At 40.0% G+C, this 27774-nt stretch overlaps 1 protein-coding gene across 1 annotated transcript; it reads left to right on the plus strand.

The window, feature by feature from the left end:
• Positions 1-27774, plus strand: hgfb (hepatocyte growth factor b). Its single transcript, XM_061721976.1, has 18 exons — positions 1-129; positions 1210-1369; positions 1670-1782; positions 3101-3215; positions 4995-5137; positions 9598-9718; positions 11276-11394; positions 18158-18323; positions 18409-18542; positions 19394-19487; positions 20713-20843; positions 21449-21478; positions 22575-22680; positions 24148-24222; positions 24357-24506; positions 24614-24720; positions 25155-25297; positions 25796-27774. Exons 1-18 carry the CDS (start codon positions 81-83, stop codon positions 25991-25993), a joined length of 2154 nt encoding a protein of 717 aa, XP_061577960.1. The 5' UTR covers positions 1-80; the 3' UTR covers positions 25994-27774.

Genomic DNA, 27774 nt, shown 5'->3' on the forward strand with positions numbered 1-27774 from the left:
CAACAAACCCAGTAGTCGAGCAGCACTGCGCTCCAGCGTTTCTATTGGTTTCTCGAGCTGCTGTTCTTGTGTCGGGCGCGATGCGGATTTACAAGCTGATTTTGGGACTCTTCGTCGTTTCGTGCTCTGGTAAGTTTTGTGGAAACTCTTTAGCGGCGCTTGGCTGGTTCCCCGGCCTGAGCGCGTTGACAGACAGGCTGCGGAGCTGCTGTCAGGACGCGCCGGTCTGACCGGTCCGCGCTGCGCTCCGCACAGCCGGCTGGCCCCGGCCGGGGATAATCTCTATAATAGAATAACCATTCTAATACCTTCCTACCCCCTAATTGTGATTTTTGGCGCATGTTTCTGACTTTTAGTTCATGCACCTTTTTTTTTTTCTTTTCTTTTTTAATCTCAACTGTTGGTGCACCAGCTTTAGAGTGCGTAACACTGCACCGGGACATAGCTGGCTGCATAACGGTATTAGGAAGGAAAGTAATATTACTTTTGAAATCAAATAAATCGTTGAGTGACCCCGTGGTTCTAACAGACTGTGAGCTCCTCGGTTCAGTGCTCCATTTGGCACCCGGTCAGGCTCAACTCAAGCGGAGGGTCAGGCAAACAGTAAAGCCTGAATTATGGTTCCGCGTTAAATCGACGCAGACCCCACGGCGTAGGCTCTGCGTCGGTGTAACGCGGAACCATAAATGAGCCTTAAGCTTTGGTCCTCTGCGGTCCCCCACTTGCTCGCTTCTTCATGAAGCATCCATACACTGAATCTGCCTCTGTGATTTATATGATCTTTACAAGAATGATCAAGCTTTTACCACCTTTCTAGCTCCACCACTAAGTCATTTAGTTTCACTGTTGATTGTTGGTTTTAGACAAACCACTGAAGACTGGTTGGAAGAATGGAAATAAAAGGAGTGACAATTCATTTTCCTCTATAAGCCTTTGCTTTTGCAGAGATGCAGTGAGACACTATGAGCAGAGGTGACAGTCAAACATACAATTATACACACAGAGAGCTCACTGCCTAATATAATGCTGTGGTACAATATTTGTCTGGGCAGATTATCCACACAAATGCCTCCCACAACAGGGAAGTCTACTGATGACTTTGTGAATGTTTGACAACAATAGGAATTATTATAATAATGACAATGTGTCAGCTGAGCACGACAACTTTCCAGTTATTTGCTGCTGAACGGTCATGTGATTCTATCTCAGAGGGCAAACGAAATGCACTCCAGGACTACCAGAAATCTGATGGCATCCAACTGGTTGCATCATCTCCTGATGCCTCCCACCTGACCAGAAGCAGAAAGCTGAGCATATCCAAGTGTGCCAAAGCCTGCAGCCGCAACAAAAGACTCCCCTTCACCTGCAGGTTGGTCTTCTAGCGGTACCCGACCCGCATTTGTCCTCATAGTCCTAGAAATATCACAAGATGTCTGCATCTACATGTCCGCCAGTTGTCCTGGCCTTTCAGGTGTGAAGTAGATGATGGCTCTGCAGTTTCTTTTACTATTGAGTCATCGTTATAACATTGTATTTTGTAATCTATATTGTTTAGAGGAGTTAGCTTTTATAGCGTGTGTTTCAATTGTTCTGGCTTTAAGATATCAGACTACTGATTGTAATAAATTTCACTCTTCCCTTGTTTTCTCTGACTCCTTTCCTGTCCTAGAGCGTTCCTCTATGATCACAGCAACAGGAAATGCCAGTGGCTTTCATTTGACAGAAACTCTCCAGGAACTCACAGCCATCAGAATTTCAGCTACCAACTCTATCAAAAAAAAGGTGCCCTCTAATGTTCCCTCTTTCCTCTCTACCGGCTAAGCCGTCGTGTCCACCCATGAGAACAGAAATCCTTTCTGCATGCTCTCGCCTCCGATAGGAGCAATTTGCGATGGGTTTTATTGATTCCGGTGAGTTCACGTCTGTAATGATGGCAACCCTCATGGGGAAGACAAGTATGGGCACGGACAATTGTCGTGTTTATTGTGCCGCGGCACGTTATGGTTCATTTTCTCTCATTAAGCGGTGCTTGTGTAAACACTGGAAACCCCCGCCCCATCTCAGTCTGACTGACCACAAGTGTGTATACATTTAGGTTGTGTAACTCGCTTTACTGAATCCAGATACTTGTGATTAGAAAAACAGATTCGACTTTTGGCAATGTCAGGTCTTAGTTGAGCTCAGCATTATGACGCCCTCTCTCTGTTTTCTTTATCATCTGCACTGGATTTTTATATATACATATAAAGTAAAAAAAAATAAAAGCTGGGATCAGGTTGTTAACTCATCACACTTTTACCTCACTCTCCCCATCATCTTATGCAAATTTTGTATTGCTCACTTATTTTGCCTTATTTTAGTTATTGTGTCGAAGTTTGGGGGAATACATACACAACAAATATCAAGCCTTTGTTTATTTTACAGAAGAGAGCAGTAAGGATCATACATAAAAAGGAGGCAAGAGAACACACCAATGGACTTTTTATCAATGCAGGATTAATTAAATTTAAAGATATTATTGAGTTACAGACTTTATTGGTTATGTTCAAGGCAAAAAGCAGAATATTGCCTGAAAATATACAACGTTTTTTTGTGTTTAGTTCAGAAGATAAGAACCATAGAAGGAAATTTGATTTTAAACATCCGTTTGCACGCACCACTTTAAAACAAATGTGTATTTCAGTATGTGGTGTAAAATTATGGAACTCCTTAACAACTGATTTCAAGGATTGCAAAAATATTCAACAGTTCAAGAAATTGTATAAAGGCCACACAATTAGACAATATGAATTTAACGGGTAAAATATCTTTTGTTGTTTTTGTTTTTATATTGTTGGTGAGTTAGTGTGTATGTTTTCTTATTTTTTTGTTTTGTTTTTTTCATTATTTCTTTTTTTGGTATTATATAAGTAGTGATTGTTGAACAGACGGACAGACCATCTTCATATGAATTGTTTTATTTTTTTTGAGAAAGGGGCTTGGTATATAAGGCTTTCTTCTTCTTGCCCCTTTTTCATCGTGGAATGGAACATGTGTGAACTGTTTCCATGATATGGAATAAATAAAAATGAAATGAAATGAAATCTTCTCTTTTTTTCAGACTATGTAAGAGAATGCGTAGTGGGGACAGGCCAGAGTTACAGAGGGCAGAGGTCAGTGACGGTGAATGGGATCCTGTGCCAGGCCTGGGCCTCCCCCATTCCTCATGAACACAAGTAAGAGTCTGATGTTCATTTCACCTCAGTGTCAAACAATATAATGTGATAAGCTGCTTGTTAATGTTACTGTTGGCTGGTGAGAGATGCAATTAGCTGGTAGCTAGAGGCTAGTCTATATGTGTGAGCATGAGTTTGATATATAAGGGCTTGATTAGGCTCCTGGGAGCAGTCATTCATCAGAACTGACCTCACTGTAACGCTGTACAGAGTCACACGCCATTTCCTGCAATGGCCAGTCTGTTATTCTATATGTGTTAGTGTTCATGTGTGTGTGTGTGTGTGTGTGTGTGGGGAGGGGGGGTAACCAGGATTAGGGTCATATCTAATATGCAGCCTGTGGTTAAACTCCAGGGTAAATCCCTCCATCTAATGGCTCAGAAAAAGCTAATTTTTTCAACATGTTGGTTTATTTATTTTTTGATTAGTCTTTGAGTGAGATCATGCTTTATTTTTTGAGCAAAAAGATAAGTGCACGTGTCCTCTTTTGAAAGATGTACCCTAGGGAGTAGAGGCATCATGTTCTCAGAGACACGACATAGTAGAACAGTTTAGAGCATTAGTAAATGCTTTCTGTAGGAGCTGAATGCATTCTAGTGAAGAGTATTCAAGACTTTCCTTTGAAACAGCTCACATATCTCTTCCCACAAGGGATGAGTACTTTGGAAAAACACGGAGGGCTGAGAAGAAATTACCTGTAAAATAAGACTGTGTTTACTATAGTCCCATTATCAACCACTTGAGCCATTGTATTGGCTTATCATAGAAAGTCTTTGTGCTTCTTTTGTCTTTGTTCCCTCTCTTTCCTTTTTGTTTTCTTCATTTTACAAACCTGGCTTGTGCCTAGTTTGATTTTCCTTCAGTCATTGCCGGTTTTATGTGGAAAAGCTGACAGGTTTTATTATCCTAGAAGGAAAAAAAATACAGTAAGCAGTGTAATAGTCGCAAAGAAGAGCAAACAAAAAAAAAAAAAACTTAAGTGCTCTTTCTTCTGCTGCATATCTAGTTTGGAGAGACTTTGAAAGCGTTTGTAGTGAATCGTTTGAACAGTAAACGAATCAAAGCCGGCCATGTATGTGTTTGTACCTCCAGTGAACCTGCTTTTTCAGACTACGGTTTACGCCTCTGCAAATTGTGTAATTAAACCCAGGCACTTTCTGTGTTTTTTATCCATCAGATTATAGGAATGGGAAGCTCTGACACACACACAAACACACACACTCAGTGAGAGGGTCCCCCCTCATTTTTGACTTTCCAGCAGATGCCTGCTCATTTTTGTTCCCCGTCATCATCCGACACCGAATGACGAACCTTCCATTGCTTTTATCATTTCATCATCCTGGAAAAACACCACTTGACCCCCCAAAAAATCAACCTCACAATGTCCATCATCACAACTGGTGACCACAGCCATGTGCTCGCCTGATGTTAAGAGATTTGAGTCATCTGTCAGTGCGTTTATATTACACACAGAACAGGCCTCGAGGCCAAACTGTCATCACGTTCACGTATTAATGCGTCTTCTCTCATTAACAATATCATGTCATTGATTGCTAGGTCCTCTATCACTGATGTTCCTTATATGTAGTTGTTGATTTTCTCCAGCCTTGTTTATAGACGGCTTTCAAAGGCAGATGGGATTTCTTGTAAACAAGAAATGGGTTGTAAAAAAAAAAGTTTAAAAAAAGGAAAAAAGATCTTCATCAGAACTGAAATATTTAGTGGCTGCTCCTGCTTCTGGTTCACATTTTTGTGTAACTGACAAACTGCTTCCACCAGATTCATGTCGAAGAGATTCAGGAAGAAGGACCTCAACGAAAATTACTGCCGCAACCCAGACAACTCCACCGTGGGTCCGTGGTGTTTTACCACCTCACCACACTTCAGACACCAGGAGTGTGGCATACCACAGTGTTCCCACGGTAGGCAATTCATCCTTCAATTTTTATTATACCTGCTTCATCCTATTCAAGGTACTGGAGAGGGCCTGGAGCCCTGTCATGGGGCACCTTGGGGTAGATCTTCCTCAAAGCTCACCATTGTAGGGTAGTCTGGCCAGCCATTCTGAATGAATTAATGAATGAATGAAGTTTATTCAGTCATTGCAACACAAAACAACACCAAAAAAAAAAAAAACATTGTACACAGCGTTAACATTTCATACAAACCAAAAAAATGTGTTGAACAATAACTGAAAAGGCATAGGCTGAAGCAAAATGCTTATAAAAGCCTATCCTATAGTACCAACTTTCTATTTTTGGCTACCGACCTCCAGAAAACCAAAAAGAGAATAGAAAAGCAAAGGAACAACAAAAGGCAAAGAAACAATAGAAAAGCAAAGAAACATTTACAGATGGTCAATTGCACTTATAAGATTCAAAAATAGCTTTACAAACCATTTTCTTAAATACAACAAAAGAATGACATGTTTTTAAATTTATGTTGGCATTATTCCAGAATTTAACTCCAGTGATGGAGACACATCTCCTTTTCATACCTTTTTTAGCTCTTTGTACTGTAAAATTGCAGACACGTCTAAGATTGTAACAAGTCTCCTGAATTGAAAAGAACCTCTGTATTGGGTCAGGGAGCATTTTTGATTTTGCTTTAAACATAATTTGCATGATTTTAAAATAAAACAAATCATAAAACTTAATAACATGAGAATTTAGAAAAAGTGGATCTGTGTGAGCGTAGTAATCATTCACATACTTTTCCTGTTCAATGCAAAGAAAGTATCTGTTTCCTCTGGGTTTCAACTTTGATTTCCAGGGGTAAGTACTAGAAGAAACTGTTTCTGGATGCCATTGGGTAGATATACAAGCAATCAGAGAAAGGAAGCATGCGTAGGCAGAGCAAAAGAAACAGACGAGTATCATCAAAAGACATGGAAAGTGACCTGCAGTGGAGTAGGAATACCGGGGAATAACAATAATCCAGGGTGTTTTATTCAGTAGTAATTCTGTACCCTTCTTAGTGGTTTTGATAGCAGTTTTCTCGTGGACACTTCTGTATGAAAAGCCAGTCCAAGCCGCGCTCCAACCGTTTTAGTATGGACTGTGCCAGTGGAAATGGCTGTGAATGGTAGGGATACCAGCGCCGTTTTGCCGAGACAATTTTTGCCAAGCGAACAGTTGTGCCTGGTCAAGTCAAGTGAAGGGCAGAAAATGCGTCAGCATGTTAACCTTCATCTTTAAATAACACCCATTCCACATCTTTCCAGTTTAAATTTGTCAGTCTCAAATGAGCTGCAGCAAGTTGGGCAATTACATTTTTGGACAAAGCGGCATTTGCTGTAGCCACGGCTGTCGCAACGTCTGTGCGTGTATGTGGGTGGGTGCACAGACTTTCTTCCTTTCAGGAAGGCTGCAGCTGTTTCCAGGTGTGTAGTTCAGTTGTTGTTCTCTCTCCTCCCATCCCATTTTGAACTACGAGGAGCAGGTTTCACTATGTTGAGGATATTAATGCTGCTCTTGTCTCATTAATGTAAATTGTTAGCTGTTATGTCGATGCATATGGCAAATATGTAACTGTAATGAAAGCAGTCACTCCTCTCAGTTTGTCTCAGCCTCTATGTTATATTACACATCGCTGCTGTCAACTGTGGTTTCCCTGAAGCAGGAAGAGATGATGATGACCTCTGCTATCTTATCTTTGGGGATTCATCCTGTCAGAAGGGTTGCTTCCCCACCCAGCATGATACAGGATCACTTTAATAAAGAGCCAGGTTGCGGTTCGATAAGACAAAATTGGAATGCTGCTTGTTTCTCCAACTCACATATGGTGTCTCTCTGGGTTATCACAAGTTGAACAAAAGAGATTAAAAAAAATGTATTTCAAATGAAAGCTCTGGCAAAACAAAATGACTGAAGGGGCTTCTTTCTCTAGCAGCAAACTCGTTCTAATAGGAAACATACACACAGACACAAACATGGCGTGTACAAGCACAAGCACATGCAGCCAGTGGTTTTAAATGTGCTGTGTCATAATAGAGTGGACTTGTAAACATCTGTTTCTAATGGAAATCCCTTTTGTTGCTTTCACTAAACGGCATGTGCTACTCACCACGCAAAAGAAAGCGCTCTCTCGCAGGTCTGATGTCTTACAGTGGACATAAAAAGGCTAATATGTAAGATTAGTGTATGAAAGTATTTTTTCTAACATTTAAGGTGTCCGTTATGGAGTAGGTTGACGTTTAGACAGTGGAGGACCCTCAGTGGTTTCGCATGGACACGCTTGCACATGCTTACATGCTAGTTTCTCTTTCAAAATCCTAATAAAACCATATTTGAAGACATGTGGAATATGCTGATGATAATAACATTTAGGAATTTCACTGATCTGAACTTTTTCAGCCCTGGATTCTGATATTGATACCCAGGTTTTGCATATTGGTTGATACCATATTCTGAGATGTTACTATTTTGTGGAAAAGACGCGAAAGGATCAGGCTTGACAACAAAATGCAACACATTATCACATAGATGTCAGGGCTTGGTAGGACCCAGAATCAGGAGAGGAAGGCGGCAGGAGTAGCGCTGCTGAGCAGGATTCAGAACAAAACAAGAGCCCACACTTGACAACAACAGAACTTAACCAAGACAGGAAACACGGTGGTGAAAACAGTAGGGATCAGCCAGGAGCAAGAAAGGCAAGGCAAGGCAAGATATACACATAGGACAAACAATCAGGGCAGATGGGAACAAAGGAGTCAAGACAAAACTAAAACACAAGGACATGGGTTTCCAAAATAAGACATAAACCCTAATGTAAAAAAAACTGTGACGAAAGTCATAAATATACTGAATTGTTCTTCATTAAAGGGAAATCTTTGTAATTAAGTGGTTTTCTGAATTCATTTTCCATAAAATATGATCTAGTCTTCATCTAAGCCACAATAGCAGATGTGAACACATTTTCCCACATCCTTGAAAATGTTTAATAGATGTGCTAAGTAAAGACACAATAAATTATCAAAGTTTGCGTGTTATCAGCTTCATCACGTTGAGACTTAGATGAAGATCAAATGATGTTCTATTGAAAATGCTGAAAACTAGTCGTTTCCAACGGGCTCAGATACTTCTTCTGACCATGTCATGCATTGGTTACTACATTGCAATCGTAGAATTGCAGTGAATAAGTTGGTCTCATGGATCTGTCCTATTAACCCAGACAGATTTAGAGAATATTAGGTCTGATAGCCAATCGTAAAGGAAGATTCCAGAGTTAAAACAAAACATTGTTAACTGAGGCAGGTTTGAGTTAAAATGGAATATATGTTTGCAGCAAAATATCAAGTCACAGGACACTACAGAAAAATAAAGTGTGGATGGGGTCCCCACAGACAAACCAAGGCAGTTTTGGTTTTGTACTGTATGTGTATAAAACGTGCATGAAAAGGACCGTTTGTACAGGAAACTCATTTGATTCACGTTCACCCTGTTATCATTTCATACAAGTCGACTACTGATGTTGCACGGAGTACCGGCAATAGAAGCAAGAAGAGAAAAATCTATGGCCTCTGCTTCAAACACTTGCCTGTTTCATCATAGATACAGTATATTATATATAAGTATTGATCCAGTTTTATCATAATAATAATAGATAGATAGATAGATATTGATCTTGTTTTATCATAAATGTAAGTACTGATGCAGTTGTATGAAAGCAGAGGCCATTAATTCTCCTCCCACCGTTTGAAATAGTATTTTCAGTCATAGGCCTCTTTAGATCCACTGCAATACAGACCATTACAAGAAATCCTTCCTGCCCACAACTATAATCATCTACAATGAGTCTTTGAAGACTTAAATATTGACAGATACTGTAACATAATTTCCCTTTGGGGATTGATGAAGTATTATTGTACTGGATCGTCTTGACTTTGAATATGAGTGACGGTAAATTCCTGTCACGTTGCTGAAATCGGTTCGGGACACGTAAACACCTTCACCTCTATATAATGCACCGTTAGACTTTTCTCAGCATTTTGCAACACCGAGTGGGCTACATGCAAGGGCAGTTGGAAAATAAACGTATATCTGCTGGCGTGTATTAGCGTGTATAGCAATAAAAGTAAGAAGCTGTATAAACTTTAGGGCTATGGCAGTAAATAAAATGATTGAAAATTGATATTTTGGTGGTTTGTTCCAGAGGTGTATAATCCAGGTGCCATAAAGTAAAATTCCTGTCCAGCAGTTGTTCCAACCAATCACTAAACCAGCTCCTCTGCAGGTAGATGGCAGGTCGTTAGTGAAAACCCCTGTTCTAAATGTACTGGCTGATCCAGAAAAATGGCAGCATTTTTACTTTATTGCACCTGGATTATACACCTCTGGCTTGTTCATAGTTTACATCACACTTGTGTTCTGTTGCTGTGTAGTTGAGTGCATGTACTGCAACGGGGAAGATTACAGAGGGCCTATGGACCACACGGAGAGCGGGAGAGAATGCCAGCGGTGGGATCTGGATGAACCACACAAACACCTGTATCACTCTAAAAGGTGACCCTTCTGCACACACACGCACACACACACACACACACACACACACACACACACACACACACACACACACACACACACACACACACACACACACACACACACACACACACACACACACACACACACACACACACACACACACACACACACACACACACACACACACACACACACACACACACAAACACAATGTCTCATAACCCTCTAGACCTCGCAAGATTTAGCATACTCCATAGCTTTCATGAAGGTAGAGACCACAGTTACCACGCTTTAGTCAAACTGTTTCATGTGGCTGTGGCGTGACTGCGGAGATGGAGTGATTCTGTGTCAGCCAGTGAAACCTTTCCCCAAAGGAATTCCATGAGCATCCACCTAGGGCTGCACGATTAATCGTTAAAAAATCGCGATCTCGATTCATGCTTGAACGCGATCTCATTTCCAAATGACGACGATTTAAAAATAAAAAAAAAAGAAAAAAAAAAACATTTTTTTTTTTTTTTTGATGTTTATTGTTTTTATGTTCAATGTCAGCTGTTACAAAGTTGATACCAGTCTTTTATCAGGCACCATCATATTTTTTGTAACGTTTACCTTTTGTATCGGCAGCTTCTTAATAGCAGCAAAAGGCAATGGGGGGTTCATCCCAGCCAGAGGAATAATTTGTTGCCTCAGAACTACTGGATCTGTTACAAGTCCCCTTTCTGAAAGGGTGTTCAACTCAGGGAGGAACAAATATTGTTCAAAATTGTTATTATTGTTTAAATTATTCAAAGGTTTGTGTAAAGAAGACAAGAGATGTTTATTGTTATTATATTTTTGTTCAGCTGTTGCAAAGTTAAAGTAATAAGTGCAATAAATTTTATATTGGAAAAAAGTCGTGAGAGAATCGTGATCTCAATTCTAAGCAAAAAAATCGTGATTCTCATTTTGTCCAGAATCGTGCAGCCCTACATCCACTAAATAGCTGTGTGTTTTCACCAGGGGTAGGCTGGGAACCCTCATTTCTAATTCACAAAGGCCATATATTTCATTCTGTATCAATGTTCTTGCATGATCTCAGTTTGTGTCTATGTGTGTGCATCTCAGCTTCGTGCACCCGTGTCGAGTACTCCAGCTAGTCGGGTGGCAGGTGGTATGGATTACAGGGGACTCGTTAACACATCTTTAATCATCCAACTGTTTGTGTAAAGCAGATCCCAGACTGCTCACGGCACTAATGTAATGAGAGCATCCCACAGCCTCGTACTGCATGCCCCGAGGCTTTAGGCCTGAAGGGATGTGCGACTTTAGCATGACTTACTGCTGAACACCTGTGGTGGTGCGACTTATTATCCTCCCTTTTTTTCCCATAAACTCTGTGCAGATTTCACAGATGGAGTCTATGCACCATTACGGTTAATAATCTGTCAGATGCTTGTAATAGCAAAATGTCTCTTATTCTGCTCACAGTTCAAGAGAAAGATGTGTGCTGGTGTTGCTTCGGGCTATCCTTTTCTGTCACATGAAGCTTTTTCAGTTCATATTAAGGTAGTTGCTCTGTATGTTTTGGATTAGATACCCGGAGAAGGGCCTAGACGATAACTACTGTAGGAATCCAGATGGACGCCACAGACCGTGGTGCTACACCACCGACCCGAGCACACCCTGGGAGTACTGCAGCATCAAAGTCTGTGGTAAGTATGCATGCGTGTTTGTTTGTGCGTGGTTAAACGCATTAGCATTAGTCATGCCTGCTCAGTCAAAACCTACGTGTGATGGAAAGTTTGCGTGTGTGTTTGTGTGCACGGCAAGCCAATGAAGTGTGACTGGCTGCACCAGAATTGACATATGCCCGTACCTTTCATTACCTCTCCACTTCCTTTTTATTGGCTAGTGCTGTGTAGGCCACACGTGCACACATATGCGGCGTTCCCCCACTTAGCCTGAGCCCTCTGTTATGTCTTCTCTAATAGCTGGAATGTTTATTTTTCCCCACGCCACTGGCCGGCTGTTTATTGTTCTATGCCAGCTCGTACGTGTGGTAGTCAAACTGCAAGAGCTCAGTTACCGCTCCACATTAACCCCCTGGAACACTGCGCACGCGACACCGGCGTCGTACGGACTACAAGCGGATCACTTTCGTCGCATCTTGTACACTGAGTGGAATGGCTTTGATTGACGAGTGAGAGCTTATCTTACAGCCGGTGTTGTGCTTTGCACGTCTTTAGACTTGTAATACACCAGCAGATACTCAATTTCTAGTTGACCCCGAGTCAGTGACAAGCTCTGAGACAGCCACTGAAGTCTTTAAGTACATGAAACAGAGAGAAAACTGTTGTTATTGTTGGGCCGGCTTCTGTCTCCTGAGACCATGACTGGCCTGCTCGCCTGCAGGAATCATCAGCAGCCCTGGCACCATGTTTATTAGCTGGCGCTTGTCCATGTCGACCCAGTGATCCCGCCCCCCCCCCCACCGGTTTGTCTCCTGCTATAAACTGTCTTCCTCTCTGTGCATTTTATCCTCCTCTTACTTTCTTTTTGAAATGTGAGTTTTTTTTGGTACGAGACCAAGTTTACGACCCAGTTAGTCTTAATCAAAACAAGGCAGCGGGGACAGAGCAAGAAACAGCAGAGACAGCAACGTTCAATTGACACGGCTCTCCTCGCTCTTCTGTTCCCAGTCAGAGTTGTGCATATCTATTTTTGGCGACATGAATATCTGCAGCTTTAAACCTTTTTGGATGCAATCACGTACAACGCTCAGGCTAATGAAGTTGTGTAACTGTCCGTAATGAACGTCCTCTCAGTGAAGAAAAGTAGAACAGAAACAATTCTGTGGCGTGTTTTTCACATTGTGCAGCCAGCCTCGTTATGAACCGTCTTCTGCACCCGTAGAGGGAGCTGTTTCAGTGTAGCCGCACAACAAGGCCATCACTGCTGCTCTGCCGTTCACCGTGTTGACAACACTAACACAGTGCTACATTAGTCAAATGCTCATTCACTTTTGTTCAACAACAACAACCTAAATATATGTGTGGATGAAAGGAAACCTTCACATCCCTCATGTTAACACAATGGCGGAAGGTGACGATGCAGCAGAATCTCCAGGCAGATATATATAGATTATATACAGTATATATATATATATATATATATATATACTGTATATATCAACAAAATAAGTTTGAGGCTGGAGCTTGCAACACTGCAAAAAGCTTTTTCACCCACCGTGTTTTTCAACATTTTTATAAGGCTCGTGACTCTAAACACTTTGTTTTGTTTGAAGTTTGTGACTATTAATAATCAGGAGATCCAGGCTCAGTTGTCACTTTAACAAGGATTACAGTCAGAAGAAATTTAAGACTGTCACACTTGGTTTAATCTTTCAGGCCCTGCAGTGGAAATGCTAATCAGAACAACCTGGAGGAGCTTTTGTTCTTGTCAAACTTCGTGGCAGGAAAAAATAAAAACCCCCCAAAAAGTATCTCTTTGTTTGTTAATAGAAATATGTATATGAAAAGTATTATTTATAATCTGTGATCAAATTTGTCAAGGTTTCAGAGCGGTGACATTTTTAGCCTTTTCCTAAAATGGCCAGCCTTCAAAATCTCTTCACCCACCATTTCAGGGAAATTAGGCCTTTAAGAATGCTTTGTGTTTTTCATAGAATCAGGAGAGGAAGCAATTTTGAATAAATGCCCCCTTTTAATTGCAATCAGGTGTAAAAAAAAAAAATTCTGCCAATGTTTACCATAAGAAATAACTCTTTATGCTTGCCAAGTTATACTTTTGAACATTTTAGCAATATTAAAGTACATAGGATTTTCATTATTTTAATTTTAAAATAACAACTTCAGTGTCTCACCCTTAATATTGGCAAAAACCAAAGTATCTTTGGACTTCCATCCCGGCCCTCCTTTGCGACAACCGTGTAGACGTTTACATAACAAGAATCAAATTAATGCACAGAGCTACAATTTAAATTATTGCAGCATTATTGTGGGGCAGCTAAGAAACCTAAGAGAAAATGAGAGAGAGAGTGACCAAGAAAGAGAAGCTTGGACAGTGTCCTAAAAAAATGTTTTGCATCACCTGATCTCAAGGCTAATTTGAGACTCAGCTCAAAGGTCAAGATTAGATTAAATAAAACAGGAAGGTTTGAGAAACTTTAGAATGGTCTGATCAAGAAATTATTAAAGGATAAATTGTTATTTTTCTGCTGTTATTTTTTTATCAAAATATATATGAATACTAATGTTGTGGAACACTGTTATACACCCCCTTCAAGGTCAGACAGAACTGAATTAACCTTTCAACACATTTAAATATTATTTGTACAATCAAACTTGAATAAATGTTGATAAAAATAATGGTTGGCACTCTCAGTACTCATAAGGGTATCTCCAAATTCTAATAAATGTAACAAAGAACTAAAAATCTAATTGGATGTAATGGCCTTGAACAAGTATTAAATTCAAACCCCATCCATTAAATTTATACACGGAATACAGATATACCATATCTCTTCTCAGTAGTGCAAAATTGATGTTTCAATGTACAACTTTAAGGCTTCGAAGACTGGAGAAGCTGTTTCAGGGAAAGACTGGTTCTTACTGCAAAACCACTTTATATTTGACAAGAAGAAAACAATTCTAAAACTAATCATTTGTTATTGTAATGTCAGTGGGTTGAACTTTAGATAAAAGAGGATAGGAGCCCTCTCTCATCAACTCTCCCATCTGTGATGCAGTGCACTGCTAGACGGGATTTATGATCACAAGATATGAGATAAGCGCTTTCTAGATTTTATCAAATTGTAGAAGCTTATTTTCCTGAGTGTGTCTTATCGTTTCAAAATAAAGGCTATCTGTTAGGCCCTCCGGCATTTTCATTGACATGAAGCACTCTTTTCACAGTGTATAAATCAGTTTCTTGGTTGCATTGAGGTAATACAACAAGCATGCTGTTGTGGTGTATTTTGCTTTTGTATGACTTTGAGGTTCTAATTTTTTATTTTGAACACAGTTTTTCATCTATCATTTTGGTAAGGTTGCCTTTGAGACTTGACATTTGTCAAATGTGGGTGACACCCCTTAGATATACACACATGGACACATTTGTTGGTACACACACAACGTTCACTGAAATAACCTGAAACTTACAAAATTAATGATAAGTAACTGGCTAGTGACATTCAGATCGTGCATTTAAATTGTGGTTCAACAGACTCATGGGGGGTTAAGGAATCTGGCTTTTGTCAAAAATGATGGGATATTAATATCTTATTAGGAAGAAACTGCACTTCTGCACCTGTAGCCGGGTATCTTGGCCCACATCTCATGAGCCAACTGCTCCAACTTTCAGGTGTTTGAATAAGATGATCACGTCTCAAAGACACTCCAGAATAGTCCAGTGTTTTGTTCTTGGCTGTTTTTAGTTGTGTTTCCGGGTCATTATCCTGTTGGCGGACCCGTGGCATGCAACTGAGGGACCACACCTTTTGGCACTGGGCAGCACATTTCACTCCAGAATAACTTGATGGTCTTGAGATTTCATTGGGCCTGCACAGATTAAAGACACCCTGTGCCAGCCACTGAAACGCAAACCTTTAACATCACTGAGCCTCCTCCATGTGTCACAGTAGCTGCGGTCGTCTCTTTGTTGAAGGCTTCGTGTTTGTGTCTGTAAGCAAAGAGCTGATGTGACTTGTCAAAAAGCTCTAGTTTTGTCTCATCTGTCAAACGAATATCCTCCCAGAAGCTTTGTGGCTTGTCAATATGCATTTTAACAAGTTCCAGTCCTGCTTTTTAATAAACTGCTTTCAACAGTGGAGTCCTCCTCAGTCGTCCACTTTGGCTCAAACTGTGATCGATGGTGTGATCTGACACTGATGCCCCTTGAGCTTGGATTTCACCTTGATTGTCTTTGGAAGCTGTTCTGGCTTTGTGGTTACCATTTGTACTATCCATCTCTTTAGTTTGTCATTGATTTTCCTCTTGTAGCCACATCCAAGGAGGTTTCCTGCAGTATCCTGGTTAATTTTTTTTCTTTTTAAAGGATTCTGTTGAATAACATTTAAAAAAAAGACTGCATCAGTCAATTTTATGGAAATTGTTATTAATTAATACTTGTTTTATTCACAGTTTATAGGAAAGAAGGAGAAAAGGTGATACATATACTGAGACATACACTTCGTTTTGTTTGGTTGCTAGAACTGAACACAGCTCTACTGCTGTTGATTGTGTTTTAATATCAGAATCTTCATATGTTTCTGTTTGCAGCCCACTAATATGGCGGAAGTGTCTCTTACAAGATTTTCTCTAGGTTGAAAGGAGCAAAGGTGTGGTTTGTGGCAATTGTTAACGCTGCAGATAAAGGTGTAATATTAAGACTTGATTTGTATGCAGGAGTTAAATAAGCCGTCTCAGAAAGGGCTAGCAAAATAGAACCACTGATAACAATCATCTTTCCATGTTTAACTAGCTGGATTCTTGTCTGACCAGTAGGTGAAGGTACTGATTGTGGAGGCCCAGTGGTAAAAAATATAGAAATGTAGATTTATGTAGGTCTTGCTTATGCAGACTGAGCTTTGTGTTCCCACCGAAAAGCAAGTAGTGTGGACTCCAGTTTCTTGAAGAATGAGTTCTTAATTCAAACTGGGACGTTGTGGAAAAAACAAGTCCTCAGCGGAGGAAATGCCATTTTTATGGCGTAAAGTCTTCCATTAATCGTGGCTTTTTAAAATAAATACTCCAGTACTGAAAAATAAATCAAATCTTTCATATGGCATTTTCAATTACATTTCATTTTCTGACATATTTACAAATATAGAAAACAGAACTATGTGGCTCTCTGATAAACCCATCAGCTCAAGCCCCCACCCCTATGGGACGCCCTGTCTCACTTCAATGAATTCCTGGATGCAAACCAACCTCCTCCAGCTTAACTACAGTCCACTGGACATGGGACTCTCCGACCCCAAATGATTGATAAACCAGACTCTCGATTTCCACTTGACTTAACAACCCTACCGTATCTCTGTCATCACATATCTGGAATTATCCTCGACAGTAATCTAACCTTCCAACACCACATCAACCACATCCCTAACACTGTATCCTGTTATCTTAAAGACGTTGCCCATTTCTGACCGTCAGGCAGCTTTTATCGTTATAATTGTTGTTGAACAGAGATTCTTGTTTGAACTCTGCTTGACTCAAAGATAGCTGCCTTTGAGCAAGGATCTTTAATATCATAAAAAAGAAGCCAACATGTCCCCACCGCTGCGCCATGCATTCTATCACTCTCAGCATCTAACGCATAAATCAAGCATCAGTCTCAATTTAGTCACTGTTGTTTTTCTGCACATGTACGTCAAAGTCAATTAAGTGGGAAAACTACAATGGCCAACACATGTGTTTAAAGCTGGATCGTTGGAGTGATATTAAAACCACAGACTTTTATATACCAGATGGATATAAACACTGTGGTGTCACACTGGTTTGTTAGCAACAAGTTTTCCATGTTGGCTGTCACGTAATTCTTCCTTGGCAAGTGGACACTAAGAACGAGTGAGGAAAACCACAGGAATTGGGAATGACCACAAGGTATTGTGGCCCAACATGTTTGCTGGTTATTTAAAATCCCTTTAAAATCTTAGTATGGGTATTTTGAACATAGAAAGGCATCAGAGGAACTAATTATGACCTAGGGCTGGGCGATATATCGAGATTTTAATATATATCGATATATTTTCAAACGCGATATGGTACGAGACAAGATCGTTTATATCGATTTAAAAAAAAATAATAATATTTTTTTTTTTGTAATTTTTTTTATTTTTTTTTTATTTTGATATAGCTTATTTTGTGACAAATTGACTTGAATGTTTTATTTGAGATTTGCACAAATGTTTTGTTATTTGCACAACTGTCAACCTCAGTGGAAAAGTCTGCCTGTTACTGTCTACATTGTATTAATTGCACAGTGTATTTTAATTTAATTGTTATGCAGGAAAGGGATATTTGTTTTATTTTATTCAAGAAGCATTTTTATTCTATATATGCAGGCAGTTTATTTTTATTTCATTTGTTTTATACATTTTGATATTGTGCAGATCTCTGTTAATAAAGGAACCTGTGTGACATTTGGCACGAGGCTTTGTATTAAAACTGACTGTTTTTTTAAGGGTTTGCCTCAGAAAAAAATGAAGCAAACAGAGATGCTATGCTATAATGCTTTGGGGGAAACCCCAATTATGGCACAGAAAAAATATCGAGATATATATCGAGTATCGCCATTCAGCTAGAAAATATCGAGATATGACTTTTGGTCCATATCGCCCAGCCCTATTATGACCTATAATCACCTTAATTTATACCTGCTTATTCCTATTCATGGTCACAGGAATCTGCTGGAGCTTTTTCCTTTATTTCCACATTTGATGTTTTCCCACAGAAACACCTCCAAAGAGTAATGAAGTGGAAACGACAGAGTGTTACCGTGGCAGAGGAGAAAACTACAGGGGGATGGTAGACACGGCACGTACTGGACTCACCTGCCAACGCTGGGATTCTCAGCATCCCCATAACCACACATTCATACCTCAAGCCTACCCATGCAAGTGAGTCAGAGGTTCACACGAAAAAAAGACGTTCACTCACCCACCAGTGTTTGCTTACAAAATGACGTACTCTATGTTTTTCAAGGGACCTGAGAGAGAACTATTGCCGGAATCCAGATGGTCAAGAATCCCCCTGGTGTTTCACTACAGACCCAAGAGTCCGCACGATGTCCTGCACCAACATCCCTCAGTGCAACGCCCAGAACAGGCCTGTCACTGGTGAGAGACTCAACAGCTTTATGTGACACTGAAATCAGCAGGGGACCAGCCAATATTTTCTTAATCCTAAACAGACTAGTATTTGGTATTTTTTCCTATTTTGTGCACCTTGGACTTCATATGAGACCCTGCAAAAAGACACATATTCGAGCATAACTGTGTTTTCTCCATCCCTGTGGGAAAACGTAGCCCCACAGGCCTGTGGGAAGGACTGACCACCGCATCTCACACGAATAAAATCAGACAGCAGTTAAGGACGGCCTGGTCTCACTGGACAGTGAAGGATGGAATTGAAAGATTAGTTTTGGTTCGGATTCTTTCTGGGATAGTGGAAGATTTGAAAGGGAAGGATGTAGATCTATGGCTGATTACACAAATTCAAATTTCCCAAGGGGATTTTAGGGATATTTCTTTGAGATTCTGTAGACTTGCATTGGGATTTTAAACCCACTCGGAGGTTGGGTTGTGGTTTACCCTCAAGGGTTGAATCTATTCCCATATAAGAATGAAATGCGGATGACAGTTTGCTTTGATAACTTATTTATGACCTATGTTTCTCAAGGCGTCATCGTGGATGACTTATTCTGTGTCCCTAGCTTTGCCTGTTCCAAATACAGTCATAACCATAAAAGCTTGACATGGATACCACCTTTATAATCCAAATGTTTTGTTTAACAAGACTGTATACACAGTATAGGAGCCAACCTATAATTGCATTCATTAATCAGCATTTTTCCATGCCACTATGCTCAATATTGTTTTTCAGCATGTAAAGTATATCAAATACTGCCTTCATTTTTCTGTTGGGGGTATGTGTCTCATTTCATTTGCCCTTTTGTATCCAATTCCAGACTGCTATGAAAGCTTTGGCGAGAATTACCAAGGAGCGCAGTCGAAGACGAGATCAAACCTGCCATGTGCTCCCTGGAGTGACCACCCCAACAGGTTGGCCCACCGAATCCCTGCTACTTCCTCATCTAATAACTTTTCCAAAACTCTGTGATGTAAAAAACAGACCTGCACTGTTAATAAACGGCAGACATGTGCCTCTGCTTAAAATAGAGGTCAAGATGCTGCATGTTCTTCTGCGTTAACCACTGGAGCCTGACGAAGTGTGGAGGATTTTTAAGAGCTTAGTGGAATCAAAGCAAACCTCCGACAATAAGCTTAAGACATGCAAATTTTATAAGTTTCAACAGATAAAAGAACACTTCAGAGTCAAAAGATGTATCAAAGACAATGTATCACATTGTACAGTATAAATTTATACTGCACATCCTTGTTCGTGACAGTTCCAGTGTGCAGGAAAATGTGTGCGTCTTCAGGAGCCGTGAGACGTGAGACGGGGGGGTCATGCAGGGAGGAACCTTATTTTGACCTTTGGTAAAGTCTCACTGCTGTTAGCAGAAAAGGTTGAGCTTCTTGGAGAAAAACAGCTCCTTGGGGTACCATGACTAGCTTCTCCAGCATCTACTAACAGCCGACAGAGTGTGTCCCTGAAGATTACCTAACTCAGCAGGAATGACGCTCAGTGATAACTTAGTTGGGGCATATACACTTCACTCCTCACCTCTGACCCCCGTGCTGCACTTCAAAGGCCGTCAGCTCTCATGCTCGGCTCCTGCCCGAGGGTCAAAAGTCAGGGTTATGTGAGTCGATTGAGAACTGACTTTGCAGGAAATTGAACATATATAAACACAGATTTTAACCTGTAGCCCACTGTCATTTGATACGCTTCTCTTGTGTCTAAAGTGTTTTATTCGATTTTTTTTTTTAAATCTTGTAAATAGAAAAACTTGGTGTGAATAATAATTATTTCTATACACATGCCAAATATGTTTGCATCATGTGTGATTATAGGCAGGTTTACACCGTCTTAGTGAATAATTCCTTTGCAGAACACGGTCCTTACTTATCTTGTCTGGTGGGAGAGAGTGTACACAGCTTTGGAGTTTGACTGTCCAGATCCTATCTGGCTGGATTCATTCAGCTTGTACCAACAGTTATAAACCATTGTTAAATCTTTGTTGCTTTCAGCAACAGCCAAATTATCTGATTAAAGCCCCCACCAAAAAAGAGGAAAGTATCCTTTTGTTTTGAACATTGTCTTTATCGATTGAAAGATTAGTTAATGGATTTCTTTCGTATTTGGGTTTTGGTTTCCGTCCAGAGGGGAGCGGGGCATGCTGATGGCTGGCCTGGAGGAAAACTACTGCAGAAATCCTGATAAGGACAAACATGGTCCCTGGTGTTACATCAACAATTCTGCCATTCCCTGGGACTACTGCAATGTAAAACCTTGTAAGTGCATTGACGTGTGTAGACGTGATACCCAAACTGATGCATGGAGTCACGCATGAAAACACACTACGAAAAAACATTGTTGAGAAATTGAAGGTTTTGTCATTTCTTCTGTGTCAAAGACTACTCTACAGCACATTTGTATACAAACACACACATACAAGAACACACGCTTTATGCGCATTGTGTGGGCCTGTCATTACTTACAAATCAGTGCATGTCAAAAAAGATTATTTCATTTAATCAGCTGTTAAAAATGTTAAACATTGTTAAACAATGAATATAAGTACAGACTTTTGTTGACATTTGCAAAGTTGAATATGGAAAGGACCCAAAAACTGAACATTGATGGCCGGTGCGTTATAAAGCGGCCGTAATTTAGTTTCTTACTGTATAGAAATACACAGAAAAGGTGTGAAACTATGAAGAACTTAAATTCAACTCTTTTAAATGATATAATACCATCTGCATACAGGCCAACCGTCACTAGAGAACCGTTTTTAACAACTATAAACACTCTACAAACACCCCTCGGTGGCGTTCCCTCTCGCCTTGAAGCAGTTGATTGTCCTTGATCACTTGTTTGTCTCCTCTCCTCTTTGTAGGCGATGCTCCACAGAACACAATTCCACCAGGTGAGCGAGTGTCTCTTTACGACTGGATAAGCTGCTGATCAGTATTTGATAGCCTCTGAGGCTGGTAGTGTTTTCTTTCCAGTATCTGATTGAGTGCTTTTTATGTCGAGCTATCATGGTACACGATGTGGGACCTTATGTTGTTGTGGTAACATCTGCTTCTCTGTGTTGGTCTGTTTATGTGAATTGTTCTGTCCTTAATAACTCTAATAAGAACACAGGATGAATGTGCTCCTGTGAGATACCCAGTTTGAATTACACTCATGTGTTTTCCAAACAGAATATTACGACTTGAGTTATTGGTCACATGCAGTACTCGAATTGAGGGGGGATGAGGGGGGATGGCATCCCCCCTGAAATAAAAACGGTCAAAATCATCCCCCCTGTACAACTGCCATACCCCCTTTCCATCCCTTATGTCATTTCATCAATGAATGTGGTTTTACTGCTATTTCAACATTTAGAGTCATCACCAGAAAAATAAAAACAGAAAAATAACTTATTTGACAATTTTCACCTGTTTCAAGTAAATTTTCCCTTGAAATAAGTAGAAAAATCTGCCAGTGGGACAAGATTTATCTTCTCATTACAAGCATAAAAATAGTTTTTTCCAGTGATGAGTCTTGTTTTAAGTGTAATAAGATTTTTTTTTACTAAAATGAGACATTTTAACTAGAAACTAAATTTGACTTATCCTGTAAACGCATATTGATAAAACACCTGCAGTATTTCTGCAGGTGTTTTGGTCAGTGCTATTATTTGTAATATATTATATTATTTGTAATCAGCACAAATTATTTGTCCCTATATGATAAAATCCACCATCCCCCCTGATTTTTTTTTTACAACTCGAGTACTGGTCACATGAGCATACAGTAACTGGTCATACTGTACTGTACAAATAATGACGATTATAGCGCCTCATTGAGCAGCCCAAGTGTCTCTTCTATTGTGGCTGCGTAAACCGTGTGTCAGCATAAACAACAGCATGTACACGGATCTAAATGCATGTTAATGGCTTAAAATATGTCAAGGTTTGTACTCTGTGATATAAATAAATGAAAATGTTGTTTTGTGTGTGTTTCTGTGTCTCCAGTGGAACTGTCCTCTGTCAGCTGTTTTGTCCATAAAAGAACCAGGATAGTCGGAGGTGGTCCAGTCGGCATATTGGACGGCAGCTGGGTGGTCAGCATACAGAAAGGGTACAGTATTAAACACTCCTCTTCCGGTGAAGAAGAACAGTAAATCATTGCGCGCTGAATCATTTTTTTTCTCAGGTTTGAAGTTCAGTTCTCATTCGGTTTCAAGGACTTCATCATTGTGCTGAAAAGTCATAGCATACAATTTGTGCAAAAAGAAGTTTAAAAGCATTTTTATGTACAGTATAAAGTAGCCTCAATGTCACACTTTTGTGGTTTGAAAGGAAACCTAAAGGGATAGGGTAAAGGGATATTGCAGGACTGAAATTAATGTGGAAAGAAATAAAATGTTAAAGGAATGTTACAGAACAGTCCATAAAGATGTTACAAAATACAGTAACTGTGTACTTTGTATTAGCGTACAGAGTCTGGTACAGCAATACTGTGCCCGAGCATGACCGGCCGCTTTAGTCTGGATCGTTGAGGTAGCGGGTAATGGTCTGTCTCTGGTCTCTGGCAGAGTATGAAGACGTGTGCACGGATATAGTCGCACATACTCTAGAAGGACGCATGATTTATGCACAATTTACAAATACAACAGTTCCTTGTGGCAATTATTTAACAATAAAGAAGCATAACCCAGAAATTCAAACTGTAAGAGGACTTTTTTCTGGCCACAAAAACTCAAAACACCCACAATGTGAATAGCGTTGCCTTCATTGTTCTGCACCGTTTTCCATTTGGTTGATTCTCTGATAAACAGGCGCTTCAGCAAGGTTCTGTGGTGAATCGATTATCTGTGTTCACTGTAGCAGGGAACTCTACATCAGAACCTGACACCTAACTCTCCAGAAGTCTCACTGTAGCCTATGTTAAACAATTAAACAGCATCATTGACAATTTAATCCGAAGGCGATAAATGTCATAGTTCCACATGGTTGCATTGCATTTCCTTTTATTAATTTCCTGCTACTAATTTTTTCTGCATCATTTTCAAGCGATGGAGAAAACAGGTTGCCGCAATGTCAGTAAAACACTGAAGCTACATGAAGGAATTAAACACAAGCATGCTCAGCACTGCAAACTACAGCACTGAAGAAGACAACCCGCTAAGGCTTTTGGTGATCTAAATTTAGAGCAAGCAACAACAAAGCAGTACAAATGCCTATTTTGAGGTACATTGTAAACATAGGTTGCGTGTGTAGTTGCTATGCAACACCATAAATCATGATTAGATGTAATGTGATGTTGAATGTGTACAAACAGCAATCATGCCCACACATGATTGATACTGGAGTACTGTTAGTGTGGACCAGCAGGTGAACCAGAAGAGAGGGTCGGTCATGACTGGACATGGCACGTTACAACTTGTTTATTGTCAATTTGCCTTTAAAATGTCAAAAAGAGGCATTTTGCCATGTCATTTTTTTTTGTTATTGACTGTTATAATCAATTCATAATTCCAACGTAGCATTTTTAACGTCTTTCACAGCTGCTGATATCTTAGTTGCTCTTTTTTTATCTTTCCAGATCAGTTCACTGGTGTGGTGGTTCACTTATACGAGAGGAGTGGGTGCTTACTGACAGAGAGTGCTTCTCCTCCTGGTAACTTCAGCATTTGCTGTCGCCGTTCAGTTGTTTTTTTTGCCCGAACCTTGAACTCTCTGCACACATTTTTCAGTTCATATGTTTTTATCTCTGTTCCATGTGGAATCATTTGAACTCTTGCATCTCCTCAGCGTTCCAGACCTCAGTGAGTATCGGGTGTGGCTGGGTGTCTCTGACATCCGAGAGGGGACTCCCGACTGGTCCAGGAGACAGGAAGTCAGCATCGCTCATGTGATATGTGGACCTGAAGGCTCCAGTTTAGCCTTACTGAGACTGTCTAAGTGAGTGTCTGGAAAAATGTGCGTAAGGATATCTTGATATACGTATGTTTCCATGCATGCTTTATACTCATGATCTCTTGTACTCTGTGTGTTCATAAAATATTCAGACCTGCGCTTCCTGCAAACAATGTCCATACGATTCAGCTGCCTGTGGCTGGATGCTCCATCCCTGCGGGAACAATTTGTAAAATGTATGGATGGGGAGAGACCAAAGGTATCCTTTATAGTACATTCCCTTTATCCACTGAATATACATCTCGTTTTCATGTCTCCTGGGTTCAGATTGCATTGCTCATGTAACAATCTGGGATTAATCATCCTTCTTTCTAAAAGATGATATGCTGCAGAGGTGCAAAATGATATAGAAACAGTTATGCCATGAATGACTGCACATTGTATAACTTGATCAATAGGCCTTTCCTGGGTCATTACAGCTGCTGAAAGCAGACATTTGCCATTATTTCTGTTTAAAGCATTCTTGGTAATCCTAGTTGTAAGAACCGAAATATGTTAAATATGATGTAACTATTATACCGTATTAAGAGCATGTTATTTTTACGTCAGACTCTACAGTCCTGTCCTTGTTTTTTTAAATAGTACATGTGGAACACAACACGGACAATAATGTGCATCCTCTACCTCTTTCAGGCACGGGCTATGAGGATGTATTAAAGGTAGTGGATTTGCCCATCATCGGCATTGACAGGTGCAGAGGGATGCACAGAGGTAACCTCCACATTACCAACACCAAGATCTGCGCAGGAGGGAAGAGGAACGAGGGAGTGTGTGAGGTAAATCATTCAACTGTGAGATCAAATCAGTGTTACAGCAATCAGGAGGAAACAGACTCGATATCATGTGCTGCGTTTAGACCATTTTTAGTAAATGGCAGTAAAAGAGCAGACCTCAAGACTTGGAGATAAAGTAATTGTTCCCAGTGTGAATCTATGAAGATATTAGTGCCTGGATTCAACATAGCATATTTCAAAGCCCAGTTTGATCTAAATCTCACGCATTAAAGAACATTTGTTCTTCAAATCCACAGGCTTAGTAAGCAATCTGCTGTAAATTGAGCAGCTGGAGACTGTTGCGCTAAATTTCATCAGCTTTCATCAGACATTCATGGTTTCTTAGTTTGGACAAGATCTGCTTATGTTCGTGCCATCTGTCACTGAGCGTCTAAAAGTGCATTTTGCTTTCGTTTAACGCTGTCAAAAATGTAAACAGCGATGATAGCGGTTTGTCATCTACTGACGCAGAAAATCTGCTATGTCTTTCTTTTCTGGCAGAGGGATTATGGCGGTCCTCTCGTGTGTCAGGATGGTGAGATCAGAGTTATCGTCGGCGTAAGTGTTCATGGCAGAGGCTGTGCTCGGGCCAACCAACCTGACATCTTCATTAATGTTCCCTACTACACACAGTGGATCTACAAGGTCTTCAGATATTACCCCAACCCCGAGGTCGTTTGGAGCCTGACAAAAAAATAAATCTCAATCACGGGACTAAAGTTGGAACTAGAGGCTTTTTTCTTTTTTTTCTTTAACGCGAGCAACTCAGGACACCTGGTTTCTGTATGTTGTACCCTTATGGGGTCTTACACATGAAGGCAATAGTTTGAGGATGCACTTATGATATGATGGAAGATTAAAAACCTTTAGCAAATGCCGTATTGATTTTACTGACAAAATGTCTTTTCTTTTCAAATACTTGCTTTTTTCAGGTAAAAAAAACATCCCAGATATAAAAGGCAAAGGCACTGATGGTGGAGCTATACATATAACTGTCAAGGTGACAACTGGACACCCATTCAGTCATATTTTGAAATAATTTGAAGAAATTTAAGAATTTTAATAGGATTTATGTGTCAAAATTATGTTAAGAAAACATCCTGACTTTTGGACTCAATGTGCATCATCAAAATCTCCTTTTCATACGAGGCAAAACATACAAAATGTGTTGGAGACACGAACCAGACCCACTGACAAACGAGTAGTATCCATCTGCACGGGTCGAAGGTTGTTGTCTTTTGCTTTTGTGTGTTTATTGCACATTTGGTTTCAAAGACTGGGTGTCTTAGAGTTACACTAGGAAAGGAACCACTGGAGCAGCTAGCAATGGAAACGTTTCAGTTCAAGTTGAATGTTGACTGAACAATGGACGTCTTGAGTTCGAAGCAGAAATTACGCTTTTCATCCATTTCCCTATTTTTCACCACTATCAACCAGAGATGTGTGTATGTGAATTCTCTTGAATCCTGGCATTACTTGAATTATTTGAACACCAAATGCAGTGTTTCAGCAGCTCCTTTTGTAGAGTACATCAATGGGCCACTTGGAAAACCATCCAGTGGTAGGGCAGCGCTAAGGGCACTCTCACCAGGGACTTAAATAAAGTGGTCCTTAATGTAAATAGTATTTTAATGAGTGGATTTGTGACACTCTAGATGTAATTTAGGTCTTATAGATCTTTGGCAGGGAAAAAAAGGCAGAAAATTGTGATAGGCAAGTGACATAAATTGTGCTTTCACTGTTAAATTTCTATCTCATAATGATGCCAGATTTACTCCATTTTCAGTGTCGTAACGTTATCACATTACCACTGTCTGTATATATGAGATATGTGTATACGTTGAATGTATCGTTACCCAACTTTCATAAGATTTTGAAAACAAAAAAGACCAAAAACAAAAAAAAAGGAAGTTGTATCATTCATGCATACACAGAGGCTCTTTCTATACAAATGTTTCAAGTGTTAATTCATCATGTGCGTGTCCATTTTTCTTTTCTTTTTTTATGTATTATATTTTTTTTCTGCAGCAGTGTCAATGTGAAAAGAAATCTGCAGAGGGAGAAAGTGTATGTGCGTGTGTGTATATCTTTGAGCCAGAGCTGAATGAATGATCCGTGCGCTCAGACGTTGGCACCCCATCTGTCCCATCCCACTCTGGATAGCAGTGTCACAGAGCCTGCTGCTCCAAGCTTCGTGACTGGAATGGTTTTTGTAACTGAGTTGCTGTAACGGGCCCCACTGTGATGACTCATTGGCCCTTCGACCAATTAGCATGTCTTTTTTTTTCACCCGTGTAAATGACTGAGATGGTTTTTATATTATTAAACAATCTCGCATATATGTTTGTGTGAGAATGATAAAACGGTGTAAGTGTATGAGTGCACTGAAAGATGCTAAAAGCTGCTATATTCTAAAGATTGTACAGTATTGCCTTATGTTTTCTGTATCTTATCCCATATATTAAATGATAAACCAAGTT

The sequence above is a fragment of the Cololabis saira genome, chromosome 5 (assembly GCF_033807715.1).
Source record: "Cololabis saira isolate AMF1-May2022 chromosome 5, fColSai1.1, whole genome shotgun sequence".
NCBI lineage: Eukaryota > Metazoa > Chordata > Actinopteri > Beloniformes > Belonidae > Cololabis > Cololabis saira.

Excerpts from the sequence above, each read along its gene's own strand:
- hgfb (XM_061721976.1), top strand. The coding sequence starts at position 81 with ATGCGGATTTACAAGCTGATTTTGGGACTCTTCGTCGTTTCGTGCTCT. Across the intron at positions 24,223-24,356 it reads AGAGAGTGCTTCTCCTCCTG|CGTTCCAGACCTCAGTGAGT; the intron begins GTAACTTCAGCA and ends GCATCTCCTCAG. Across the intron at positions 24,721-25,154 it reads TGGATGGGGAGAGACCAAAG|GCACGGGCTATGAGGATGTA; the intron begins GTATCCTTTATA and ends TACCTCTTTCAG.